We start from the raw sequence: 27805 nt of genomic DNA, 5'->3' as shown, positions 1-27805 counted from the left end.
CTTGGGAAATAAATCCCATAAAATAAATAAATAAAACACACTGTGGTGCGCTGAGCTGGTCGCAAACGCAGTGTATTAACTTTGATCTGAAATAAGCGATTAAACTCCGAACGCTGGTTTTCGCCCTAAAAAACGGCTGCCCAGATCGCGCGGTGCCTTTTGGGAAATGGAGTTTTGACGGTCGCAATGTTAACGACGTGTTGGAGAGGTTTTGACTACATTTCCCAGAGTTCTTTCCCGCGAACAGTGACCATGTGTGATGTTCGTGCGTCGTGGGAAGCTCGCTGTGAATGACAGAGGGGACACGAGTGAAGATTGCCAGTTTTAAGATGGTCCTGGGGATGAAAGTCGCCCTGCTGGAGCCGCTCACTCATGTACGTATAGGCCTTCTAGCATGAATGTACCAGTTCCTTTGGCAGGTGTGGTTCTCTGCCTGGCTGAGCAGATCCAGTGTGAGATGTCAGGGTTTGGCTGCATGACCAGCAGGGCCTCGGCAGGGATTAATCATCAGCTCTGCTGAATGTTGTCATGTGGTCATCATTACTGATTTTTTAAGGGGTTTAGTAAACGCCCCGAGTCAGGAAAGAGTGGTCCTGTTCTCCAAAATGTGCTGGTGGAGCTCCTGAGTCACCACCTGCTGTCTCCAGCAGCCAGAGGAGCTTAAAAGCCACATTAAAAACGACACCAGTAACATCAGAACTCCAGTAGAACCAAAAGCAGCTTCTAGAAACTATTTCAGTTGAAATAAAAGTGCTAAAACTACATAAGAACCAGCACGGTTACTGTCACAGTCACTCAAATAAGCAGCCAGGGTACTGCAGAAGAACCTCTTGGTCCATCTAACATCTCCACTTTCCAAAATGATGGTGTGTTAAGGGTTCTCTGGAAAAGGCAGTGGTTCTAGAACCGTGAGTTATAGCTGTATAGACTCATTTCATGCGTAAATGGTTCTTCAGATTGATGGAGAACGTGTTGCATATGGTTCCAGCACTGACAAGAGTTCTGCTTTTGTAATGAGCTTGACATCATAATGATAGCAGAACCCTTTTTGGTGCTGTATAGAACAATATACAGCACATTCTCCATCAATCTGAAGAACACTACCACCATGCAGAGAACCATTTAAGCATGAAATGAGTCTATATAGCTATAACTCATGGTTCTAAATAGAACCACTGCCTTTTCTAAAGAGCCCTCTTTAGAACTCATCTTTTTTGAAAGCGGAGATGTTAGATGGACCAAGAGGTTCTACTGCACTTCCCAGCTACTTATTTGAGTGGCTGTGTTAGTAACCGTGTTGGTTCTTATGTAGTTTTAGCACTTTTTTTTGGTTCTATACAGCACCAGAAAGGGTTCTGCTGTTACGATGTTAAGCTTGTTACAAAAGCAGAACTCCTGTTGATGCTAGAACCATAAACAACACATTCTCCATCAATCTGAAGAACTGTTCCACCATGCAGAGAACCATTTAAGCATAAAGTGGTTCTATATAGGACTGATGGTTCTAAATGGAACCATTGCCTTACTAAAGAACCATCAGTTTAGGAAGTCCAGCTGGGTGGTATGACCGCATTTATTGTTATTGTGATGAATTACATCACAGCATGTCATCGTGGTCTCTTCTGAGCTCGTCCTGGACTTGGAACCTTTCCTACCTGTGTGTTTGATTCATTCATCAGGTTTGATTGGAGTTGGTGCAGCTCAGTGGGTGAAATGTTGAATACGAGTAACTGGGATCGTAGTTTTTGGAGGGATTTTTAAATTGTTTAATTATCTTGTCCATTTTAACAAATCGGAAAATGAGTATCACAAAGTATTGCAAGGTATTGCAAAGTAATGCAATGTAATGCAATGTATTGCAAAGTATTGCAAAGTGATGCAAAGTATTGCAAAGTAATGCAAAGTATTGCAAAGTAATGCAAAGTAATGCAAAGTATTGCAAGGTATTGCAAAGTATCGCAAATTAATGCAAATTAATGCAAAGTATTGCAAAGTATCGCGAGCTTCCTGAACAATCCTGATGTTGTGCTGTCCACCTCTAATAGGAATTCCGGATCGTAAGACTCTGTTCTCCCCTTTACAGATGATTTTGATCTAAATTTAAAACGCTGAAGCTCCAAAGTGAGCGCTGTGATCGGCCGTACGGCACAGCAGAGTCAAACTCCACCCTGAAAAGATATTAGGAGATAAATTTTAACATAACAGACTCAACAATAGATAATCAATAATCATATATTTGTCTGGAAGAGAAAGAATTGTCATGTGAAAATACTCAGCAAAATACAAATCCATCCTACTTAAATTCGCAGAAGTCACTGATTACTGCCGCTTCTGGCCATAGCACGTGTCCTGGCTGTCATTACTAGAGGCCAAAAATGTCAATTATTGCTTATTATCATGTTATATTTAACCCATATTCCCTATAAATGATTCCTGTTTTAGTGTCAGGCCAAGGGTGCGGCCACTACTCTTTAAAAACGTACCTTAGGGTCTTTTTTCCCCGTCAGAAATGACCTCAGCCAGTTTTTTATGGGTGTATAAATTAAAATAGAGTCCATTTAATGTATTTATAATGTTGAAGGACCACAAAGTGACTGTGTCTGCTTTTCACTTTTATTTTGGCCACATTATTTTGCCCCAAGGTGCTGCCACTCTTTAAAAATGAACTTTTCTCTTTCATTTGTGCCTCTTTTAGCTGTGACCTTGGCATTTTTCGGGAATGCTGTAATGAAAATAGAGTCCATTCATCATATGATTCATGTTGCTTTTAAATCGTTTAATTTGATCACATCATTTAGGCCAGGCCTGCTGTGACTCTTCCTCCACCACTTTTCTCTTTTTTTGTGGCCTCTTTTCAGCGGGTTTTATCTGTTTGATGTAAATGCGTCAGTAATTGGTCACTATCACTCTGCGTTAGAGCTGAAAGGATTAACTGACAGGGGTGGTTACGGAAAACCGTAATGGGTTGTTTACGGCAAAAGTGATTCGTAACGCTCTGGGCTGGTTTCCCAGACCCAGATTAAGCCTAAGCCTAGACTATTAAGAATTTCCAATGGTGATTCACCATTTGCACAGCAGTGTAGACTAACATTAGGCTTAATCCATGTCTGGAACACTGTCCTCTGTAGTCCAGGATTCTGCGTAATATCTGTGTTTAATATTCATACACGATATGGCCAAAAGTATGCGGACACTCCTCCTCATTAGGTGTTTCAGCCGCACCGATTGCTAAAAGGTGCAAAAAAGCCATGTGATCTCCACAGACGAATACAGTAGAATGGGCTGTACTGAAGAGCTCAGTGACTTTAAATGTGGCACTGTCATAGGATGCCACCTCTGTCACAAATCACTGTGGAATTTCTATCCTGCTGTAGCTGCCCCGGTCAACCGTAAGTGCTATTATTGTGAAATTGCGGAATACAAGGATCTTGGGGGAACAACGGCTCAGCCATGAAGCAATACACCATGCAAACTCACAGTGTGGGCATAAAAAGTCGTCCATCCTCCGTCTGGAAGCAACATCTGCACAAGCTGTTTTTATGTAATGGGTTTTCATGGCTGAGCAGCTGCACACAAGCCTAATATGAGTGCAAGGCCAAGTTTCGGCTGGAGTGGTGTAAAGCGCCAGCGCTGGCCTCTGGAGCAGTGGAAACTCTGAGGTGATGAATCAGCTTCTCTATCTGTCAGTCTGATGGATGAATCTGGGTTTGGTGTATACCAAGAGAACGATACCTACCGGAATGCACAGTGCCAGCAGTAAAGTTTGGTGGAGGTGGTATAATGGGCTGGGGCTGTTTTTCAGGGTTTGGGCTGCTCAGTTTTCACAAATACTCTTTTGACTGAATGGACACACATTCCCAGTTTTGTTAGATATACTAACAGCTAAGTAGCATATAGCGTAGCATATAGCGTAGGGGGCGATACGGCTTCTACTGTTTCATTTAAAAAGCTCTATAATGTTCATATGATCCACACAGTCGCTCTGACAGACTGTAATACACTACAGGAAGCGTAGGGGGCGATACGGCTTCTACTGTTTCATTTAAAAAGCTCTATAATGTTCATATGATCCACACAGTCGCTCTGACAGACTGTAATACACTACAGGAAGCGTAGGGGGCGATACGGCTTCTACTGTTTCATTTAAAAAGCTCTATAATGTTCATATGATCCACACAGTCGCTCTGACAGACTGTAATACACTACAGGAAGCGTAGGGGGCGATACGGCTTCTACTGTTTCATTTAAAAAGCTCTATAATGTTCATATGATCCACACAGTCGCTCTGACAGACTGTAATACACTACAGGAAGCGTAGGGGGCGATACGGCTTCTACTGTTTCATTTAAAAAGCTCTATAATGTTCATATGATCCACACAGTCGCTCTGACAGACTGTAATACACTACAGGAAGCGTAGGGGGCGATACGGCTTCTACTGTTTCATTTAAAAAGCTCTATAATGTTCATATGATCCGAAATAATGATGATGATGATGATGATGATGATGGAGATAACTATGTCCACAGGGACTCTGGAGCTGATAGGTCGTGAGTCATGTTGCGGTATCTCTGCGCCGAAGCGTTCGGGCATCCTGCCCTGCGCTCCGTCCTCTCCGGGCCGTCGTCCTGGGCTACGCTGAACAAGACAAGCCCACGGTACCTGAGGCAGCTGAGCTCCAGCCCACGATGGGTCAGCACCTCCGTCCCTGCATGCTCTGCAGCCCCACAGAGGGGTCCTCCTGGAGATGGTCAGCAGAGCCCCGACTCCGCTGGACAGAGTGACCTCACGGAGCCCGATCCGCTGCAGGACAAGTCCAGCGGCCTCGTCCAGAGGTTTAAAAAAACCTTTAAACAGTACGGCAAAGTGATGATCCCCGTGCACCTGGTCACGTCCTCCGTTTGGTTTGGAGCCTTTTACTACAGCGCTATGAAGTGAGTATGAGATTCTCCGCGCTGCGCTCGTCAGTCTCACTGCAGAACAGGGACTAACGAGAGAACGCGCTGCGCTGTGAGAGAGTCTGAGGCACCAACACACATTTTCAAGATCTGTTTATTCGTGTAGTTTCTGTTTATTTGCTGAGAAAAGTGTTAATATTAGAATAAACAAAATGTATAGAATATTAATTCATAATGATATATATATAAATATAAAATAAACTGATGTTCTGGATGTTGGTGTGTTTGTTTACCCATCTCCAAGCCTCTCCTCCTCGAGGAAGCCCAGTATTAGTAGTTATAATACTATAATGTAGTTAAAAAGCAGCTCCTGGTTTGACCAATCAGTGCTCAGTAAATTGAGCTCATGATGTAATTGATGATATTAACGAGTCTCTGTGGCGGCTGTGAAGGTGTCCAGGAAAAATATGGACCCGAGAAATTCTTGTTCCTGTTTATTGTTTTTCTGTTTATCTGAATTATGAATACGACTTTATTCTAATGTATATTGTGATAAACTCACTGCTGAGGTCAAAAGTTTAAACATTCGCTTAGACGCCTAAAACCTTCACACAGTGCTAAAAAGATTAAAAGATAAGACCCTCAGTTTGATTTGCCTTTGATATTGAGAATGGTATCAATATTCAATATATGAAAAAATGCAATATATGATTTTTTCCCCTATGACTCCATATGTAGTCATCCAGCCAAGACGTGTCTGGTGTCTTAAATTTGCTTCATTGTTTTTAAACCGAAGATTTGAATCTCATGTAGCTGACGAGTAATGGAAGCTTATTACCCACGCAATATTAATAATATTGGCTGAATTATTAGATTAGGTTAATTTGATTAAGTGACCCTTATTAGTCCCACAACGGGGGAAACTCCACCTCCGCGTTTAACCCACCCGCACAGTGAAACACCACATACACACTAGTGAGCACACACACACACACTAGGGGGCAGTGAGCACACTGGAGTGGTGGGCAGCCCAATCCACAGCACCCGGGGAGAGTGTGTGTGTGTGTGTGTGTGTGTGTATATATTATTTATATGTATTTTATAACTCAAATAACCAACCGGAATCTCTGAGGAACGTTTCCAACACATTGTTGAAAGTCTGACAAGAAGAATTAAGACAGGTCTGAATGTAAAAGGGGGTCCAGCCTTTTACTAGCAAGGGGTACCTAATAAAGTGGCCGGTGAGTGTGTGTGTGTGTGTGTGTGTGTGTGTGTGTGTGTGTGTGTGTGTGTGTGTGTGTGTGTGTGTGTGTGAGTGTGTGTATTATTTATTTATTTATTTATATATACAATACACACACATACATACAATCATTATTGATTAATATTCTCTACATTTTGTTTATTCTAATATTAGCACTTTTCTCAGCAAATGAACACAAACGAGCAGATGTGGAAATCGTGTGCTGGAGCCTCGGACTCTCTCAGTGCTGTAGAGTCATGGAGTTTGTTTATCCGCGCTGCTCCCGCTTTACAGCAGGGATTCACAGCCGAGCTCTCCTGCTTATCCGTTTTCTCTGCCTCTGGAATTAAAAATGGTCAAATTCAAAGCATCATATCCACGTTGAAATGTTCAGCACTGCGAACAGTAATTAACAGTAATTAACAGTAATTAACAGTAATTAACAGTAATTCATTTTACTTCAGTAATAAAAGCACCCATATGGTCTTTTTGCCTTGAGGTCCACTTCATGACGCGGTTCTGTTATTTATTTATATTGACGCGGTTCTGTTATTTATTTATATTGCCCCGTTCTGTTATTTATTTATATTGACACGGTTCTGTCATTTATTTATATTGACGCGGTTCTGTTATTGATATTGACGCGGTTCTGTTATTTATTTATATTGACGCGGTTCTGTTATTTATTTATATTGACGCGGTTCTGTCATTTATTTATATTGACGCGGTTCTGTTATTGATATTGACGCGGTTCTGTTATTTATTTATATTGACGCGGTTCTGTCATTTATTTATATTGACGCGGTTCTGTTATTGATATTGACGCGGTTCTGTTATTTATTTATATTGACGCGGTTCTGTCATTTATTTATATTGACGCGGTTCTGTTATTGATATTGACACGGTTCTGTTATTTATTTATATTGACGCGGTTCTGTCATTTATTTATATTGACGCGGTTCTGTTATTGATATTGACACGGTTCTGTTATTTATTTATATTGACGCGGTTCTGTCATTTATTTATATTGACGCGGTTCTGTTATTGATATTGACGCGGTTCTGTTATTGATATTGACACGGTTCTGTTATTGATATTGACACGGTTCTGTTATTGACACGGTTCTGTTATTTATTTATATTGACGCGGTTCTGTTATTGATATTGACACGGTTCTGTTATTGATATTGACACGGTTCTGTTATTGATATTGACACGGTTCTGTTATTTATTTATATTGACCTGGTTCTGTTATTGATTGATATTGACACGGTTCTGTTATTGATATTGACGCGGTTCTGTTATTGATATTGACGCGGTTCTGTTATTGATATTGACACGGTTCTGTTATTGATATTGACACGGTTCTGTTATTGACACGGTTCTGTTATTTATTTATATTGACGCGGTTCTGTTATTGATATTGACGCGGTTCTGTTATTGATATTGACACGGTTCTGTTATTGATATTGACACGGTTCTGTTATTGACACGGTTCTGTTATTTATTTATATTGACCTGGTTCTGTTATTGATATTGACGCGGTTCTGTTATTGATATTGACGCGGTTCTGTTATTGATATTGACGCGGTTCTGTTATTGATATTGACACGGTTCTGTTATTGACACGGTTCTGTTATTTATTTATATTGACCTGGTTCTGTTATTGATTGATATTGACACGGTTCTGTTATTGATATTGACGCGGTTCTGTTATTGATATTGACGCGGTTCTGTTATTGATATTGACGCGGTTCTGTTATTGATATTGACACGGTTCTGTTATTGACACGGTTCTGTTATTTATTTATATTGACCTGGTTCTGTTATTGATTGATATTGACACGGTTCTGTTATTGATATTGACGCGGTTCTGTTATTGATATTGACGCGGTTCTGTTATTGATATTGACGCGGTTCTGTTATTGATATTGACGACGTCAAGCTTGTAAAAAAAAATGAATCATGTGGTTTTTTTGCCCAGCTCTACTTTATTTGCTGATACACACCATTTTTTTTACCAAAGAACCCTTGGTGCTATAAAGAACCATATACAACACGTTCTCCGTCAGTCTGAAGAACCATTTCAGCATGCAAAGAACCGCTCAGTCATGCCACTGGTTCTTTGATTGTTGATGATTCTGTATAGAACCATTGTCTTTATGAAAGAACCCTAGAGGAACCGTCTTTGAGGGTGTAAGCTGATTGGCGTGTGATGGGGGTGGTCAGTCCTCCTGGTCATCCTGGCCTGCTGAATGGAGTGAGCTGGCAGGCTGTGCAGTGTTTGCTGGTCAAACCCGTTTGGCTAAATGTGGAGCGGGCAGGACGGACGCATCACCGTCTGGAAATGTGAAAAATGTCGGGGGGGTGGGGTGTGTGGGGGGTGGGGGGGGGGGGGGGGGTGACCTGATGTGGAATATTATGTTTACCGAAAGCCGGCATTGAGGAAAAGCCTGAGTCACTGCTCCCTGACCACGAAACTCTGACTCGTCCAGCAGAGCTTCACTGAGGCAGGGCAGCAGTTCAGCAGCCCACATTTCTAATAACCACTTTATTAATAGCACTGACTGACCACCCTGATCCTCGTTTCTCCGCTCACTGTCCACTTTATCAGCTCCACTGACCGTATAGCTGCTCTCTGTAGTTCTACAGTTACAGACTGTAGTCCATCTGTTTCTCTGATACTCTGTTACCCTGTTCTTCAGTGGTCAGGACCCCCACGGACCCTCACAGAGCAGGTACTGTGTGGGTGGTGGGTCATTCTCAGCACTGCAGTAACACTGACGTAGTGGTGGTGTGTTAGTGTGTGTTGCGCTGGTGCGAGTGGATCAGACACAGCAGTGATGCTGGAGTTTTTAAGCACCTCAGTGTCGCTGCTGGACTGAGAACCAATAATATCCAGCCAACAGCGTCCTGTGGGCAGCGTCCTGTGGGCAGCGTCCTGTGGGCAGCATCCTGTGGGCAGCGTCCTGTGACCACTGATGAAGGACGAGAGGATGACCAACACAAACTGTGCAGCAGCAGATGAGCTGTCGTCTCTGACTCTACATCTACAAGGTGGACCGACGAGGTAAGAGTGTCTAATAGAGTGGACAGTGAGTGGACACAGTGTTTAAAAACTCCAGCAGCACTGCTGTCTGATCCACTCGCACCAGTGCAACACACACTAACACACCACCACCACGTCAGTGTCACTGCAGTGCTGAGAATGACCACCCAGACAGTACCTGCTCTGTGAGGGTCCATGGGGGTCCTGACCACTGAAGAACAGGGTAACAGAGTATCAGAGAAACAGATGGACTACAGTCTGTAACTGTAGAACTACAGAGTGCAGCTATACAGTAAGTGGAGCTGATAAAGTGGACAGTGAGTGTAGAAACGAGGAGGTGGTCAGAACGTTTTTATTTCTCATGCAAATCTAGAAACATCTCTACAGTACATAAACTGAATTCATCACCGTTCCTGCATGCAATGTAAGTTTTGCTTATATTTGTAAATAATATTAATTATTTATTTATTTGTTTCCATCTGTGGTTCTCAGAGGAGTGAACCTGGTGCCGTTTCTGGAGTACATTGGATTTCCTGACCGGCTTGTTAAACTCCTGGAGAATTCCCAGAGTGGCTATGCACTGACTGCTTATGCCATGTATAAGGTAAAGTAAGCACGTGCGTACAGTCGTATGCAGAAGTTTGGGTGCGCCTGGCCCTGTGTGTGTCTTTGTTGATCCTCTGGGGGTAAATAAGCGAACACATCCCCGCAGAGACACACTACTGCACGGTTTAACACCCACATCGCTGCTGTCGGGACAAGACCTCGTATCTCCCAAACAGTGACTTTACCAGAGAGGGAAAAAACTTACTGTGTTTCTAATGGAAGTCAATGGAACCAGACGTCTTTCCAAGTAAACTGGCCGTTTGTTTTGGTCCAGTCATCATGAAACTTACACAGAATATAAACGGCATTTTCAAATTCTGGCAAAACCTTAAAAATGACCAGAAGGGAGATGCAAGGTTTTGTTCTGATGCTGATTAGTTACTGAATTTAACATGTTGGGAAAAAAATAAACATAAAAAAATGTCGTGTGTAGAAATCATGGCATATTCCTTTTATGCTTTATTTATTCTAATATGTCAAATTCAGTCATTCACAAAAAAAGTGCATTAAAATGAGCAAAAACCATCATATTTAAGTGTGAGTTCTAGATAGCCACAAAAGGGTTATCCTGTCAATCTGTTAGTTACAATGTCAAGCCTGGAACAGCAGAAGAACCCTTTTTGCTGCTGTTTAGAACCCTTTTAAAAAAAGTACTACATAGAACCATATATGACACATTCTCCCTCAATTTGAAGAACCCCTTTAGTCATGCAGAGAGTTCTTTGAGTGTTCATGGTTCTATATAGAACCATTTTCTTTACCAAACCCTTGAAGAACCATCTTTAAGTGTGTGGTGTTAAGGTTCCAGACCAGTTAAATGTACGCTCTTAAACTGCAGAGGTTTCTTAAGTAAAGAAAATGGTTCTGTATAGAACCATGAACACAAAGAACCCTTTGCATGATAAAAGGTTCCTTGGATTATGACGGTGTTCTGCAGATTGATGGAGAATGTGCTATAAATGGGTTTATATAGAAGGATTCTGCTATTATTACTGTGTCAAGCTTGTAACAATAGAAGAACCCTTTTTTGCTGCTGTTTAGAACCCTTCTCAAAAGAGGTGCTACATAGAACCGTATACAATACATTCTCCATCAATTTGAATTACGCCTTTAATCAGGGGTTCTTGCATCATGAAAGGATTCTTCTGATTGATGGAGAATGTACTGTAGATGGTTCTATATAGAACCCTTATGAAAATGGTTTTGTATAGCACCCAAAATGGTTCTTCTATTATTACTGTGTCAATAGATTTTTTTTATCTGCTATATAGTTTCAAAAAGGTTCTTTTAATCATGCAAAGGGTTCTTTGAGTGTTCATGGTTCTATACAGAACAATTTATTTACTAAAGAACCCTTGAAAAACCATCATTTGTTTAAGTGTGTAGTGTTAAGGTTCCATACCAGTTAAAGGGTTAAACACACTCTTAAAAAAAGATGGTGCTTCAGTGGTTCTTTAGTAAAGAAAATGGTTCTATATGCACCCATGAACACTTAAAGAATTCGTTGCATGATTAAAAGGTTCTTCACATCTCGAAAGCGTTCTTCAGACTGATGCTAAATGTGTTGTATATCGTTCTATATACATCTTCTTTTAAAAAGGGTTCTATGTAACACTAAAAAGGGTTCTTCTATTATTGCTGTGTCAAGCTTGTAACAGTAGAAGAACCCTTTTTGGTTCTTTAGAGAACCATTTTCAAGAAGGGTCTACATACAAGCATTTTCCTAACTAAAGAACCCTTGTAGAATCATTTTTAAGTTAAAGGTTCCCTACCAGTTGACGGTACACTCTTTAAAAAGATACATAGTTCTATACAGAACCATGAACACTCAAACAACCCTTAGCATGATCAAACTGTTCTTCGAATCTTGAAACGGTTCTTCAGATTGACGACGAATGCGTCGTATATGGTTCTACATAGAACCCTTTTGGAAAAGATTCTATGCGTCAAGCTGGTAACAACAGCCTTTTTGGTGCTGTGTAGAACCATCTAAACACGTTCTCCATCAATCTGAAGAACGATTTCATGATGGAAAGAACACTTTAATCATGATAAAGGATCTTCGGACGTTCATGGTTCTACACAGAACCATTTTGTTTACTAAAGAACCCTTGATCTTTTTAGGGGTTTACAACCCCAATTCCAGTGAAGTTGGGACGTTCTGTAAAACATAAATATAAACACAATACGATGATTTGCGAATCCTTTTCAACCTGTATTCAGTTTAATTCACTACAAAGACGAGATATTTAATGTTCAAATATTCACTCATTTTGAATTTGATGGCTGCAACACGTTCCAGAGAAGTTGGGACAGGGGCGTGTTTCCCACTGTGTTACATCACCTTTCCTTTAACACTCAGTAAGCGTTTGGGAACTGAGGACACTGATTGTTGAAGCTTTGTAGGTGGAATTCTTTCCCATTCCTGCTTGATGTACAGCTTCAGCTGCTCAGCAGTCCGGGGGTCTCCATTGTCGTATTTTGAGCTTCCTAATGTGCCGCACATTTTCAATGGGAGACGGTCTGGACTGCAGGCAGGCCAGTCTAGTACCCGCACTCTTTTACTATGAAGCCACGCTGTTGTAACACGTGCAGAATGTGGCTCGGCATCGTCTTGCTGAAATAAGCAGGACGTCCCTGAAAAAGACGCTGCTTGGATGGCGGCAGATGTTGCTCCAAAACCTGTATGTACCTTTCAGCATTAATGGGGCCTTCACAGATGTGCAAGTTACCCCTCCCATGGGCACTAACACCCCCCCACACCATCAGAGATGCTGGCGTTTGAACTTTCCTTCATCAGACCCAGCAGAGCTAGACAGATTAACAGACCAACCTTTGATAATGTTGCACCTATAAAAATCAAAATGATGAAACAGGAAAAGCTCCAGGGCACAACAGTGAAATACACACCTTAAGACAGACAGTACAGAAATTAAGATTAAGATTAAGTGACCCTTATTAGTCCCACAACTGGGAAATTCCACCTCTGCATTTAACCAATCCATGCAGTGAAACACCACATACACACTAGTGAGCACACACACACTAGGGGGCAGTGAGCACACTTGCCCAGAGCGGTGGGCAGCCCTATCCACGGCGCCCGGGGAGCAGTTGGGGGTTGGGTGTCTTGCTCAAGGACACCTCAGTCACGGACTGTCGGCTCTGGGGATCGAACCGGCAACCTTCCGGTCACAGGGCCGGATCCCTGACCTCGGTGATGATGATGGGAGTTTTATTGATGCAGGTCTGATATGTTTTATGTAATTTCTCGCGTCATTCCAGCGTCTGATGTTTCTTCTCTCCGTACAGATCGCCACACCTGCGCGGTACACAGTGACTTTAGGAGGAACGTCCCTGTCGGTGAAGTATCTGAGGAAGCACGGCTACCTGTCCACCCCTCCGCCCGTCAAAGAGTACTTCCAGGAGAAGATGGAGGAAACGAAAGAGAGGATCTCGGAGAAGATGGAGGAGACGAAGGAGAGGATTTCGGGGAAGATGGAGGAGACCAAGGATCGCTTCTCGGAGAAAATGGAAGAAACCAAGGACAAGCTGACAGAAAAACTCCAAGAAACCAAAGACAAAGTGGGATTCAGGAAGAAATCCGAGTAGCTTTTACAGCTCACGAGGATCTTTCTTCCGTTGTGAGGTGTTTCCAGTAGAAAGACAGTGCACTAGACTAGGTCTCTCTCAACGTCATGAGGTTCCACACGATCGACTTGACAGCAGAACATCCGTCTCCACTCACAAAGCCTCTGAAAGTGATTGTTCACCAATAAGAATTCACTCACCCCAAATGTGGTTAATTAAGCAAGATACGTTTAAACGGGTCCGTGACGCAGAGCTAAAACAGGAAATTCCACTGTTTTTACAAAACTTCCTGCATAACTGTTTAAGATGTAAACAGAGAGATCCAGAGGGTTTGGTGTGAACTGGTTCAGACGTCTTTACAGTGGTGGTGATGGGAACCAGGCATTTGAGCCAGTTTAAAAGTTTTATCTGTCTGCGAGTTCGTGGTCCATCCAGCTCGTCCCTCTGCGTCTCTGTGTCTGTTACGTTATGGAGTCACTCTAGACAAATAGAAAGAGATTCAGAGGGTTTGGTGTGAAATAGTTCAGGTTTCTTTACAGTGGTGGTGATGGGAACCAGGCGTCGCCATGACTACAACACAGATATAGACACTTTATTTACCATCCAGAACCACCAGAGAACCTACACAAGTCTTCTGAGCTTATATGGAATGTTGATGATGGAAAACAGTGGAAAATCTGGAATAATGAGTTTTCTTTGGGGACTATTTTGCCGCACAGCGCCCTGCATGTCTCCCTCCACCATGAATGGAGTTGAAGTTCTCTAAACTCTCATAAAACAGCGTCTCAGTAATCAGGCAGTGAATTCAGAACCAGTTCATGTAGGAACTTTCTGAGAGGAGCTTTTAGAGGGACGTCTGGTTCCCATCACCACCACTGTGAACGGTTCTGACTCTGTGAGTTTATCTAGAACCGAGCATTTCACCCCAAACCGCTCTGAACCGCTCAGAACCGCTCTGTTTACGTCTGAACCGTTTACTTATGCAGGAATTTTGACAAATTGGTGGAGTTCCCCTTGACCTGGAGGGCTCAAGTAGGAATTTAGTCTGAAAGTCTGAATTTACTCCATGATTATGGCTAATTTAATTATCATAGATAAGCAAGTCTGTTACAGATGACTGTACAGCTTCACATGGATCGAGGTAAATGGGGTGATTTAGGTATGTAGGTTAGCACTAGGCTAATTGGTGGGGTATAGGCTTCCATTGTCTGTTAGCTACATTAGCCTTATAGCTCTGGTGCTGAAACTAAAGAAGCCAACTTCAGACCCCAAACGTGTCTTGGCTGATGGACTACATTTGGGGTAAGGTGTGTGTGTGTGTGTGTGTGTGTATGTGTGTGTGTGTGTGTGTGTGTCTCTGTCCCAAGAGGGGGGGGGGTTAGTTTTTCACAGAACTATCGCTTTAAACACACTGACACAAGCGACCTGCTATGTTTAAGTGTCTCCACTTGCACATGTGAAATGGGCTCAAACTCACTGCTGTGCTGCAAACCCGTCGCCACTCTTTGCTGCCCTGCAGGCAGACTGGACTGGACTGGACTTTCTCCTGTGTTTAGTGGACAGGAAGGCAACACATCAGAGGCGAACAACTGATGGCACTTCCGCTGGACTGAAATGTATGACGGTGGCTATTTTTTCGGTCTTAAGACGAAGCGTTTATGATGTCTGGCTGTGTGAACTGTTTGTGGCCCTCTCAGTCACTGTCACGCCATATTCAAGGGGAATTCCACCAATCTTTCAAAATTTCTGCGTTGTTCAATTGTTGGGATGTAACCAAAGCCGATCGGAGTGGTGTGGTTTGATGTGACGTAAACTGGTTTAATGTGCCAAAATTTACTCCAAAGTGATCATAAAACTGTTCTCGGAATTCAGAACCAGCTCATGTAGGAACTTTCTGTGAGGAGCTTTTAGAGGGACGTCTGGTTCCCATCACCACCACTGTGAACAGCTCTGACTCGGAACGGAGCGTTTCACCCCAAATCGCTCAGAACCGCTCGGGTTACGTCTTAATCAGTTAATTTTGCTGAAATTTTGAACAAACGGTGAAATTCCCCTTTAAGAAACACTGCTACTTCCACCACTCACAGCTGAATTCACTCAGAGGAGTCGCACTGGTAACATTTAGGATTAGATGTGTAACTGTTAGGGTTAGAATTAAAGAAAGCTTCGCTCTGTGGGACGCATGGTCCAGCACAAGGCTTTGCACTTGATGTAAACGGTGAAATAATTAGCCTAGTTCTAAATAAGCTTAAAGTTTTTCCATAACGTGTCAAAGAATTAAAACGATTGAAAGCCTGGACAGTTTAAGATGAACTGGCCCTCCAATTGGCGTCAGCAGATATTGTCTTAATGTCAAAATACCTGAATTGCCAATCTTTCCTATGTTTGTGTAAACTAAGTTTACTTGCTAACTGACCTAAACTTTTATGACTGGGTTTTCCAGACCCAGTTTTTCAAAATTCCTCCATAACTCAGTGTGTGAGGTGTAATCAGAGAGATCCAGAGGGTTTGGTGTGAAGTGGTTCAGACGTCTTTACAGTGGTGGTGATGGGAACCAGGCGTCGCCATGACTACAACACAGATATAGACACTTTATTTACCATCCAGAACCTCCAGAGAACCTACACGAGTCTTCTGAGCTTATATGGAATGTTGATGATGGAAAACAGTGGAAAATCTGGAATACTGAGTTTTCTTTGGGGACTATTTTACCGCACAGCGCCCTGCATGTCTCCCTCCACCATGAATGGAGTTGAAGTTCTCTAAACTCTCATAAAACAGCGTCTCAGTCATCAGGCAGTGAATTCAGAACCAGTTCATGTAGGAACTTTCTGTGAGGAGCTTTTAGAGGGAGACGTCTGGTTCCCATCACCACCACTGTGAACAGCTCTGACTCGGGAAGTTTATCTAGAACAGAGCGTTTCACATCAAACTTCTCTGTTCATATCTTAACTGTTTAATTATGCAGGAATTTTGAAAAGTTGGCGGAATTCCCCTTTGCGACTGGACACTCATGTTAATGGTAAACACCACTGGAATTGCAGTTTTAGTAAAAAGGCCCAGCCCTACCAGTTTATTGTCTTACAAGCACTCAGGCTCATATTCATGTTCATATTCATACTCTAAGCTGTTGTCTTCATATGTATGTTATGGTTTAGTCTGGGTCATTAATGTGCACTCCTCCGTTCTGAGAGACGAGAGACTCATCCGAGTTCAGTTTTGGGAAAACTGCATCGTCGTGCGCAGTGTTGTTGCCATAGCGATACCTGTACCTGTACTGAAGGAGAACCATCCAAATAAAACCAGACTGAGGGATTCACAGCGGCCCTTGTCATCTTCACACTCACACGGGAGCACACTTAAAAAGACCGTTTACAGCTAAACGGAGTTCTAGGACAGATGCCGACGTTAAAGGGACGGTTTGGCAGAACATCTGACCCCTTTCCTCAAATGTAGTCATTAAAATACACAGTTTTCCACAGAGATCTGCAAACATGACTTCCCAGCTGTTCATGCTGTTTCTTGCTATGCATACTTTGGTGTAGACCAGCGGTCGGCAACCCAAACGTTAGGAATTTTGTGTTTCCAAACTATTTTGGGAGCCGCAACAGTTTATATCCATCTTACCATCTTGTTTGTAAATATGTGCTGATGTACTAATATAGGCTAAAAAATATAATATGAAGGAAAACACGGTCTAAATTTGCTCTGCTTTCAGCTTCAGCTCAGCTACAGCCACTTTTCTCGCATCTCCAGCAGGAAACTTTTCCTCAAAAGTAGAAGTTTCTTGTAAAACGTCTCTAAACCTTTGATCTTTTACGAGACTGAAGTCGCTTCTCATTCGCCTTAAATCATCCCTGAGGCGCCAGAATGTAACTGCTGCACCATTTAAGGTGGAACCAGATAATCTGAACGAGAAACGACTTCAGATTCACGACTTTTTAGAGTTCGTCAGTTTCTCGTTGCAGATTAAACGTATGAGACCAGCTGGAGTGACTATAAACACTGATGAGTCCATTTGTCTCCAAATTATCGATGTCCGTCTTAAATCTCTCTCTTTGCCGTTTCGTAGCTACTATCTGGGCGAGACTGCTATCTGTGTTGCTATGGTGACCAGCCGTCTGCGCTGATCTTCAGGGTTAAAGGGTGAATCAGCAGTTCTACATTAACTCCAGCGTTTAAGACCATTTACTGTTAAACTGTGTTGAAGGATCAGCAGAGCTTTATTTTACTGTAGAGGAGGATTATTTTATTATTACCTGCTGATCTGATTCAGCTGTGGAGCCACAAGGGGGCGGTAAAAGAGCCGCATGGGGCTCCAGAGCCACGTGACCGTCCCCTGGTGTAGATTAACAGGGTCATTCCACAGCAACTCACTTACTGCCTGTCCACTCACACAAATGATTTCCTTGGAAATAAAATAGCCGTGCAACATCTGAGAAATGAGCAAGTATTTCTCCCGTTTTGCATGTTTAAATTTTGCTACATCAGCTCTGAAGCTGCACTGTAAATGGTGTTTAATCGCTTACAGAAAGTAATGAGCTTGAATATTAACTGGGTACAAATACAACACTAAGAATAATATTTCACTAGTTTTCTATTAATATATTCCCATTGGAAAGAGAACAGACTTTTGGGTTTTTTGACATAATTTGAAAACTCCCGTTACCTTTTACAAGATATCCGAATTTCATGATGAACGGACTAAAAGAACGGACACAAAATGACTTGGAAAGACGTCTGGTTCCATTGACTTCCATTAAAAGCAAAGTTTTGTCCTCTTGTAAAGTCACCGTGTTGGAGATACGAGGTTTTGTTCCGACAGCAGCGACATGTAAATGGCTTGTTTTTTTTTTTAATGACACAAAAACAGTGAATTCACAACTTTGGTTTTCCATGATATGGGCCCTTTAAAGGTCAAAGCGGTCAGTTTGCTGGTGGCTAAACGGAGTCAGAATAAACACAAACGACAGAAGACTGGTGCCAGGATTATTTTCCTCAACTTTAATCGCTCTTTCTAGCCATTTGATCACAGCGAAAGAACAAGCATGGAATTGTTTCATGAAGGACTACAACGGTACTTTGAGCAATATTTTTATTGTTTTTTTTTTCCCTTTATGTTTTTTTTTATTGTTTTTTTTTATCACCTTTTCCTGTAAAAGTATTGCAGTAACAGACCTCAGGCTGAAAACCGATGACATCACGATTGCTTAAATAATAAGATCTAAAAAAAAAAAAAAGAAAGAAAAGGCATAAGTACACAGCAGTGTCTCCTCACTCACTGAACTTGGTTCTTCTCAAGAAGGAAAAAAAAAAAAAGTTGTGTAATAAAAGTCCTGTAACGTCTGAGATAAAAATCAAGGCAAAAATGAGACGCACGCACGCTGCTGGGGTGTTTCAAATCCGTGGAACGAGGTGCTGAACGTGAGCCCCAAAACCATTCATCCGTCATTCATCTGTTCATTCATTCACTCGTCTGCTCGTCCATTCGTTCATTCAAGCCAGTACAGGAGGGAGCGCGGCCTGGTGGTGTGTTTTAGAGAGGAGGCTGCTGATTGGACCAGAAAAAAGACATGCAGAAAGTCTGTGGATCGTTTTTTTTTTTTTTCATCCGACAGTGTGCAAATGCCACTGGATTACGTGAGTTAACCAAGAGAAAAAGGACAAATTATGATATAATCCAAAATAAAAGTCCCTTTAGCTGGATTCGCGTAGCTTGATGTGATCCACCCGCTTTATTGTCCAGTTTAAAGTCCCAATCCGTCCACGTCCGTTTCTTCAACTGTGAGTTTTCGTGCTGTTTTCTGCCGTCGGTTGAGCCGATGTTGTTCGTTTTTCATTGTAAAAGTGTGTAAATGCCGTGTGACATTCAGCAGGGCTGGGTATCAAAACAGAAACACCTCTATGACTTTTATGAGTATCAAAAAATTCAGCGCTGTTCAACACCGAATTTCATATTGGCATCAGTGAGCCAATAAGCATGCTTGTTCTAAAATCGACGATGCTGATTGGCTGTGTAAATTACACGGCATGTTAATGTTAATGTCACTTTTTTGAACTTCTGTACTAAAATGTAAGATATATATAAAATAAAAAAGTACATTGTACAAATTGTATTTTTTTAGTATAGAGATATATTTATATACACATCTATTTTGCTTTAAATACAGCATGTATTTCAAAGCAAGCTGACTTTTAACTTGTAATTCTTTTATCATTTAAAAAATAAAAGTACTGTTAGCAATCAGTATCGAAGTCGAAGTATTAGTATGAATTTTTATTTTAATGATACCCAGCCCTAACGCTCAACTTCAACACCCAGATTAAAAAAAGGACAAACTGTGGTAAAATGAACAAAATAAAAGTCCCTTTAGCTTGATATGATACACCACGTTTATAATCTGTCCATGTCCGTTTCTTTAACGGCGGCAGAGTTTCCGTGATGTTTTCTGCCGATGGTTGAGCGGATAAAAGTCCAAACATCTAGCAGTCACCAAATCAAAAAAAAAATTTAAAATTAATAATAGTAAGTCAAATAAATAAATGGCAAGCGCTGGCATTGATAATTATTTCTCTGGAAGTAACAAAAGCAGCAGCTAGTTTATCATCCTGTGTACAACTGCCTTTATATCAGAATATTTGTTTCATCACATAACAGATTTTGCATTTACTTTACGGTATAGGAAAAAATATAAGAAGTATTTTTTTTTTGTATTTATGTGACCATACTGTAGCATTATTTTTGCAAACTTTACTCGGTTTTACAAAAAAAGACAAAGCACAATTTTGTAGGCATTCACAAAACTTAATGCCACCGTGTTAAATTTTTCTTTTTTAATATTATCTATACATTATATTACAGTATTAACATTGTTCTCTTGTGGTTTTTCTACCCATTGGGTAGGATATGTGCATAATATTTTCAAGTTATATACAGCACAGTACAAATAAACAAAGTCGGACTACTGAAAAAGCACCGTAAGAAGTGAGGCACAACGAAGGTGGGGGGGATTTTTTTTTTTTTTTTCGGGAGGGGGGGATTTTCAGAGTGCAAGTGGGTTCCTATGCCTGCTTTAACACGACCTGCTTTAGGCACCAAATTTGCTCGAAGTAACATGCAAAACCTCTCAGCTGAAAAACGTAAAAATAAACACTTGTTTTCTTTTTATAATATATATGTATATATATTTATATATATGTATATGTATATATCTATATATGTGTATGTACGTATGTATATAACTGTGACTATGACCGCACAAAAGTACAAGCGAAAGGAAAAGGAACATAATAAAACGAGCACAAATTTCTGGGTCTAGCGCGTAAATAAAACATTTCTGAAAGAAAACCCGAAGTGAAAGGGTAAGTGGACACACTGGACATTGGGCGGCAGCGGCGGCAGCAGCAGCAGCAGCATAGCAGCAGCGTTAAAACACGTAAAAACGCACACCGCACGCTCAGAACGAGTGACGGAGAGGAGAACAGAGAACCGAGGCCCGATTCAGAGCCTCAATCCGAGAGAAAGCGGAGGGAGGAGAGGCTACGGTTTGACCACAGCTGTAAATGGACACTCACTCATATTATAATCTTGTGTTGTGAGGGAGGAGAAGCTCAGTGCCTGTCGAACGCTTGGGGGGCTGCTTTCCTTCTGTTGTTAAAATGTTCAAATTAAAATCATTTTTATTTTATTTAACCGCTTAAAGGAAAAAATGCATTTGAAATCAGTCCCAGAACAACTATGGAACCATTACAATCCATTACACTGTGTTATCAAACACTAAGTCCCATTACAGACTGCTGGACACCACTAAGAACCAGGAGAAATCTTTAATGGTCCCTGTGATTTTTTTCAGCAGGGTCTAGCTTGGCCACAATTAGCCACCCAAGCTAGCTAGCTAACAAGAGCAGCGGTGCGGTAACTCACATTAATGTTAGGTCAAAGTTTTTAGCGCTACTAAAGCGGAGCAGAGAAGCCGTGCTAGTTCCTCCTCTGCGCTATAACTAAATAAAGTTGGATAACCTGCCCTTTCTGAGTGCGTTAGCTAGTTAAGATTATCCCCAGGACTTTTATTTTGAAGAAACAGGTTAGCTAGCATGGCTGCGGAACTTCTGTTGTGAAGAAGTGATTCAACACTCGCTAACGTGGCTAACGGGCTAATGTACCACCCCAACCTTAACTGATTTATTTGTGATGTCACTAAATAAAGTTGGATAATTAATTCACACTTTCTGAGTTTGTTAGCTAGCCAAGCTCATCCCTAAGACTTTTATTTTGAAGAGACAGGCTAACAAGTAATTTGAGCCACTACTTAGCTCACTAGCTAGTGGGCTAATATTCAGCTGAGGCCTTGTCCAGCCCGGTTCCCTTAAAAGAGAGTGGCGAAAAGATTCCTCTGAGGAGATGGAGAACGTGTGTGGTTCTATACGGAACCTTTTTGAAAAAAGGTTCTATGTGGTAACAAAAAGTGCGTGCTGCTACTGTTACAAGCTCGACATCGTAACAACAGCAGAACCCGTTCTGGTGCTGCATGGAACCACATACAACACATTCTCAATCAATCTGAAGAACCGTTTCGCCAACCATTTAAACAGAACCCTGATGGAACAGTCCACTGAAGCTAATGGGAAACTGCAGCACTCCATGTAGAGCGTGTTACTGATTTAAAATCCCACGGATTTCTGTGTGTTCGTGCAGGTTTGCACTGTTGGAATAGATCAGCTATAGTTTTTTAATCAATTTAACGTTGCCAAGGCGGCAAATTCGCCGTTTCCGACCGGCCTCGTTTCGGTTAGCTAGAACAACACAGCTCAGCTCGGTAACGCGGCGTTTTAAAGACTCTACAGAGATCTTCAGTTTCTCATTAGGCTGAATGGGACGTTTACCAGCATTCGCTAAAGCTGGAGCTCAGTTCATAATCTTCGCAACGGCTTAGTGATCATCTATCATCTAATCCTCGGGGTACACACTCACCGGCCACTTTATTAGGTACCCCTTGCTAGTAAAAGCCTGGACCCCCTTTTTCCTTCAGAACTGTCTTAATTCTTCATGTCAGACTTTCAACAAGGTGCTGGAAACGTTCCTCAGAGATTCTGGTTGGTTATTTGAGTTCCTGCTGCCTTTCTATCATCTGGAACCAGTCTGCCCATTCTCCTCTGACCTCTCACATCAACAAGGCATTTTCGTCCACACAACTGACCGCTCACTGGATATTTCCTCTTTTTCGGACCGTTCTCTGTGAACCCTAGAGATGGTTGTGCGTGAAAATCCCAGCAGATCAGCAGTTTTTGAAATACTCAGACCAGCCCGTCTGGCACCAACAACCACGCCACGTTCAAAGCCCCTTAAATCCCCTTTCTTCCCCGTTCTGATGCTCGGTCTGCACTTCAGCAAGTCGTCTTGACCACCTCTACACGCCTAAATGCAGTGAGCTGCGGCCGTGTGATTGGCTGATTAGCTATTTGTGTTAACAAGCACCTAATAAAGTGGCAGGTGAGTGTATTTAGCTGCAGAACTCAGCTTCATGTTCATCCAGGAGTCTTTCCTTGGTATGAAGAGCAGGTAAAATGAAGGTATTGAAGGAAGGCGCCAGCATCTGTAGCACAGACAATAATTTCCCTGCCCATTGACTTCTACTGTGAGTCTCGGGTCGAGAGATGTTCTACTCTTTTCTGAGTACGACAGGGAAGTGTTGACCGTGGTAATCGACCAAATAATACAGCTGCAGTAAAAAGTGGAATGTTCCTTAAATATGTTAATTACTAATGTGGCTAGAAAGCCAACTTACCCCCCCCCCCCCTCCCCCCATCCTTGAGGGCTTTACCCACCTAACAGCAATGTGAGCAACCACGCCAAAAGCCAAAGCTTCTTCTGCTCAGGCCGAGGCTTTGTCCAGCACAAATATTCTGTGTAGAACCATTTCATGCTTAAATTGTTCTTGGCACGGTGAAAACATCCTTCAGACTGATGGAGAATGTGTATAGTTCCATACGGAACCTTTCTGAAAACGGTTCTATGCAGCCGCAAAAAGTGTTCTGCTCTTGTTACAAGCATCATAACAACAGCAGAACCCTTTTGTGGTGCTATATAGCTAGATATGCAGCACATTCTCCATCAACCTGAAGAACACTTTACTGCTCATAAGGCAACATGACACCTACATAAGCTTGTCGTGACAACTGACACAACCCTACATAACTGTTTATAAATGCTTGTTCCAATAAAGGTTACATTTGCCAGTTTGGATCAAAATCAGCTAAAGTAGCCTTTATGACGGACGACGCCTGTGGTGGTAAGCATTTATAAGCAATTATGTAGGGTTATGTCAGTTGTAATGACAACCTTATGAGCGGCACCCTACAGGAAAGTGTTACCGAAAAGTATTTTGCTGAAAAGCTAGAGTCCCCAAAGTTTTGACAGGCAGTGTGTAAATAAATCCATGCAAATGAATGTTTTTGCCTTCCATGCAATCCAAAGCTACACATCAGGCTCCTCCCATCGAGCAGACAGGCCAATATCAAATAAATCATGTTTTATACGGGCCGCTCTCAAAGCTTGGCCACGGACCGGCAGCTCGGAAAGCACGTCTCAAAAAACAATCAGTGTGTCTGAAAGCATTCGCTGTGTGTGCCAAGTGCGTTACAGTAAGACAAACCTACTAAGAGCAAAACGGAGGCTCTGTGCTCCTCTCGTGTGTAAGGGCATCCAAAACCTCGTGCGCCACGACATGCACTGCAAATAAAAACTGACACCTACGCAGAACCTTTGGCTGTGTCACTGACATTGAAGACCACGTATGAGGTCAGCTAGATGAGGAACAACAAAGGGGAATTAAAAATATCAACAAAAAAACCCACTAAGCTGCAGGTTTACACTCAGGATGTGGTGGATGTGCATAAGACTACATTTCCCATGACCCCTTGCATTTGGACCCCATGAAAATGCTAAAACGAGCCAAGTTTAAAGTGCTATTTTTCTGACAGGATGAAAGAGGTGCGCATGAAACGACTTCCGTCCGCACCGAGAACAAAAGCGGAACCGGAGCGGTTTGCTTTAACCCTTCTCTAAGTGCCATCTCGTAGTTTTAGTAGTGGAGGTTTTTTTTAGGCTGGATCAGAGTCTACGTCTCCCCCCATTTGAAGGACGAAAAATAGGAAAAAAAAAGGGAAGAAAAGCTCGCGACAGAGAGATGGATGCCGAGATAGAAAGGACTTCAATGTCATGGTGGACAGAAACAAAGGTCAGCTATTTTCAGCTATTCAAACAATAAGTTAGTGCAACTTAGGTTTTTCTCTGCGGTTGAGTCACCTCACAAAGACTTAAGTACTTGCATGAATCATGGCACTCATATTACGTTTTGGATCTCGGTTTGTTATGAAAAGGTTTTTTTGTGCACAGATCTCGAGAAAACTTACATTTTGAAGAAAAACAAATATCCTATAAATCTGCACAGTCGCTCAAGCAAACCACACTCGACCGAACCGCGAAGACGCTCGGTTACTATAAATAAAGGTAAAAGCGTTACAAAAACAGACAGACAGACAGAAAAGTAGCCAAGAAGCCCAAACATCCACATCCGCACGAGGCCCACGAGTTCTAGCAAAAAAACAACGAAAAAAAAACTGAAACGTATACAAAAGAGATATTTTCTTAAGCTTGGTTCCTCGATTTTTTTCAGAATTTTCAAATTGTGCAAGGGAACGCTCAGAGGGAAGCCACACCCACTCGCAACGTGGAGGCGGGGTCCAACAGCCCCGCCCCCTCCCTCGCCCCCTCTGTGCCTGTCTTTAAGTCACACTGGTTTGTCTCGTCGGCTGTCTTTCGCCACCTTGGCGGACGCGGTCGGGGTTGTGCTTGCGCTGGGCTGGGTGGAGCGGCTCGCTGTCCTCTGATTGGACGGCGGTGCGTTATTGCTGTGCTGGTGCAGGAAAGAGGCGGAGCCTGGGTAGGACTGGCCAATCACCTCACTGTAGGTGGGCGGCGGCCCTTCCATGCGCGAGTTCGAAGCACTCTTGCCAGAGTTGCTGCTCGGAGGCCTGGGTCCGCCCCCATGCACGTAAACGTCTATCAGATCGCTATCGAAGATGGTCCGGTTGGGCGGCGCCCGTACGGAGGCGCGGCTCAGCTCCAGCTGCTGCTCCGGGTCTCTCAGCTGCAGGGTGCAGGGGCCCTTATAGGGGGGCAGCTCCTCACCGTCCGACAGGCAGATGGTGGGCGGTAAGTCGATGTCCTGCTGCAGGTACGGGTAAGTGGGCTGGAAGCGGCAGAATCTGTCCCTTTGCATAAAGGAGGGCGGGTTGAAGCGCTCCCCGCTCCGCGGCCCGTACATCACCTGCGGAACGGAAAAAGGAAACATGAGCATGAGAAAGCAACACTAACCTAACCACCAAACTTCAAAGTTCCCCACCAAACTCCAACTTTGTAATGTTGACTTTTGGCCGCAGTATATTAGATTTACCAACACATCGTTCTTCAAGAAGCATCAACTTTCTGTACCAACACCAGTAATCTTCACCAAATATCATCACTCTCCACCAAACACCAACGTTCTCCACCAACCACCAACGTACTCCAACAAACACCAACGTTCTCCACCATTCTCCAACTAACACCAACGTTTTCCAACTAACACCAACGTTCTCCAACTAACAGTACTGTTCTCCAATTAACACTATCATTCTCCACCAAACACCAACGTTCTCCACCAACCACCAACGTACTCCAACAAACACCAACGTTCTCCACCGTTCTCCAACTAACACCAACGTTTTCCAACTAACACCAACGTTCTCCAACTAACAGTACTGTTCTCCAATTAACACTATCATTCTCCACCAAACACCAACGTTCTCCACCAACCACCAACGTTCTCCACCAAACACCAACGTTCTCCAACTAACACCAACGTTCTCCAACTAACACCAACGTTCTCCAACTAACAGTACTGTTCTCCAATTAACACTATCATTCTCCACCAAACACCAACGTTCTCCACCAAACACCATTATTCTCTAACACTGTCATTCTTCACTAAACACCAACTTTCTGTACCAACACCAGTAATCTTCACCAAATATCATCACTCGCCACAAAATACCAACTTTCTCCAACAAACACCTTTGTTCTCCAAACTAACACTATCATTCTTCACTAAACACCAACTTTCTCCAACAAACACAAAATTATTCTCCACCAAACACCATCATTCTCCAACTAACACCATCATTCTCCAACTAACACCATCATTCTCCAAGTAACACCATCATTCTCCAACTAACACCATCATTCTCCAACAAACACAAAATTATTCTCCAACAAACACAAAATTATTCTCCACCAAGCACCATCATTCTCCAACTAACACCATCATTCTCCAACTAACACCATCATTCTCCAAGTAACACCATCATTCTCCAACTAACACCATCATTCTCCAACAAACACAAAATTATTCTCCAACAAACACAAAATTATTCTCCACCAAGCACCATCATTCTCCAACTAACACCATCATTCTCCAACTAACACCATCATTCTCCAACTAACACCATCATTCTCCAACTAACACCATCATGCTTCACCAAACATCAACATCCTCGACTAAAACCAACTTTCTCTGACCAGCACCTCCAACAAACCACAACTCTGTAATGTTGGTTTTTGACTATTGTTTGAATGACAGATTGACACCTAATTCTTCTGAAACATTATTCTCCAAACACCTTCATTCTTCAGCAATCGCTATACCTGGAGTTCCCCCTTTATCTGATTACTCAAGTGCATGAAAACGTATTGATCAGATTATTGACCAAATCTGATTTTCTGCAGTGATCAGGTTATTAAGTGCATGTAAACGCACTCGATGTGAAAAGAGGAGAACCTTCTAGAAACTTCTGAAATCACACCACCCACTAGCCCAACATCTGAGTTTGTTGTTATTTGCTGGAGAACACTGGGTCTGCGCTCAAACACAGGCTCGACTCGAGTCCCATTCCCGTCGTGGGTGTCAAACACGCTGTTCTACACGTACCTCAGTGGCTCCTTGTTGTGTCACCAGACTGTCTGTGGGCCACGCACAACCGTCCTGAGAGAATACAGACACAAACATGCAGAACATGAGCCGCCTTCCAGAGAAACTCGGCACATCTGAACTGAAATGGCTTTTTATACAAGAGTGAAAATCTGCCGATGCATATTTAACCCCAAATACGCCGCAGGCAGGAAAGCAATAGGTGTCCTAATACTAAAGGGGAAAAGAGCAGATGCATGAATAACATCAGAAGACATAAGAAAATGCAAATGAGGAGATATAATCTAATAATATAAACAAAAAAAAAACAGAGTAATGAAACGGGAATCTGTGAAGTTTGAGAGTTAATTGAATACGTTTCGTTTGAATTTAAGAGTCTGGGGATTGTTGGAGAGT

General features: G+C 42.4%; 2 protein-coding genes across 4 annotated transcripts in view; one reads left to right on the top strand and one right to left on the bottom strand.

The window, feature by feature from the left end:
• Positions 1-235: 235 nt before the first annotated feature.
• Positions 236-13997, top strand: fam210aa (family with sequence similarity 210 member Aa). Its single transcript, XM_037535260.1, has 4 exons — positions 236-374; positions 4529-4933; positions 9681-9792; positions 13104-13997. Exons 2-4 carry the CDS (start codon positions 4557-4559, stop codon positions 13401-13403), a joined length of 789 nt encoding a protein of 262 aa, XP_037391157.1. The 5' UTR covers positions 236-374; positions 4529-4556; the 3' UTR covers positions 13404-13997.
• A 9542-nt stretch (positions 13998-23539) lies between these two features.
• Positions 23540-27805, bottom strand: part of ldlrad4a (low density lipoprotein receptor class A domain containing 4a) — a 125239-nt gene continuing 120973 nt past the window's right edge. For all 3 annotated transcript variants that reach the window (XM_037535542.1, XM_017716924.2, XM_017716923.2), the window contains 2 exons: positions 27410-27463; positions 23540-25711 (listed from right to left, as the gene is read on the bottom strand). In XM_037535542.1, the coding sequence (XP_037391439.1) occupies positions 25172-25711; positions 27410-27463 (594 nt within the window). In that variant the 3' untranslated portion in view covers positions 23540-25171. The remainder of the gene's footprint in view (positions 25712-27409; positions 27464-27805) is intronic.

Source organism: Pygocentrus nattereri, chromosome 27, assembly GCF_015220715.1.
Source record: "Pygocentrus nattereri isolate fPygNat1 chromosome 27, fPygNat1.pri, whole genome shotgun sequence".
In the NCBI taxonomy this organism is placed as follows: Eukaryota; Metazoa; Chordata; class Actinopteri; order Characiformes; family Serrasalmidae; genus Pygocentrus; species Pygocentrus nattereri.
This window is presented reverse-complemented; position numbering and strand designations above follow the sequence as displayed.

What these genes read in the sequence shown, in the direction of transcription:
- fam210aa (XM_037535260.1), top strand. Translation starts at nt 4,557, where the DNA reads ATGTTGCGGTATCTCTGCGCCGAAGCGTTCGGGCATCCTGCCCTGCGC. An exon ending in TTTTACTACAGCGCTATGAA is followed by an intron (nt 4,934 to 9,680) that starts GTGAGTATGAGA and finishes TGTGGTTCTCAG; the next exon opens with AGGAGTGAACCTGGTGCCGT. An exon ending in CTGCTTATGCCATGTATAAG is followed by an intron (nt 9,793 to 13,103) that starts GTAAAGTAAGCA and finishes CTCTCCGTACAG; the next exon opens with ATCGCCACACCTGCGCGGTA.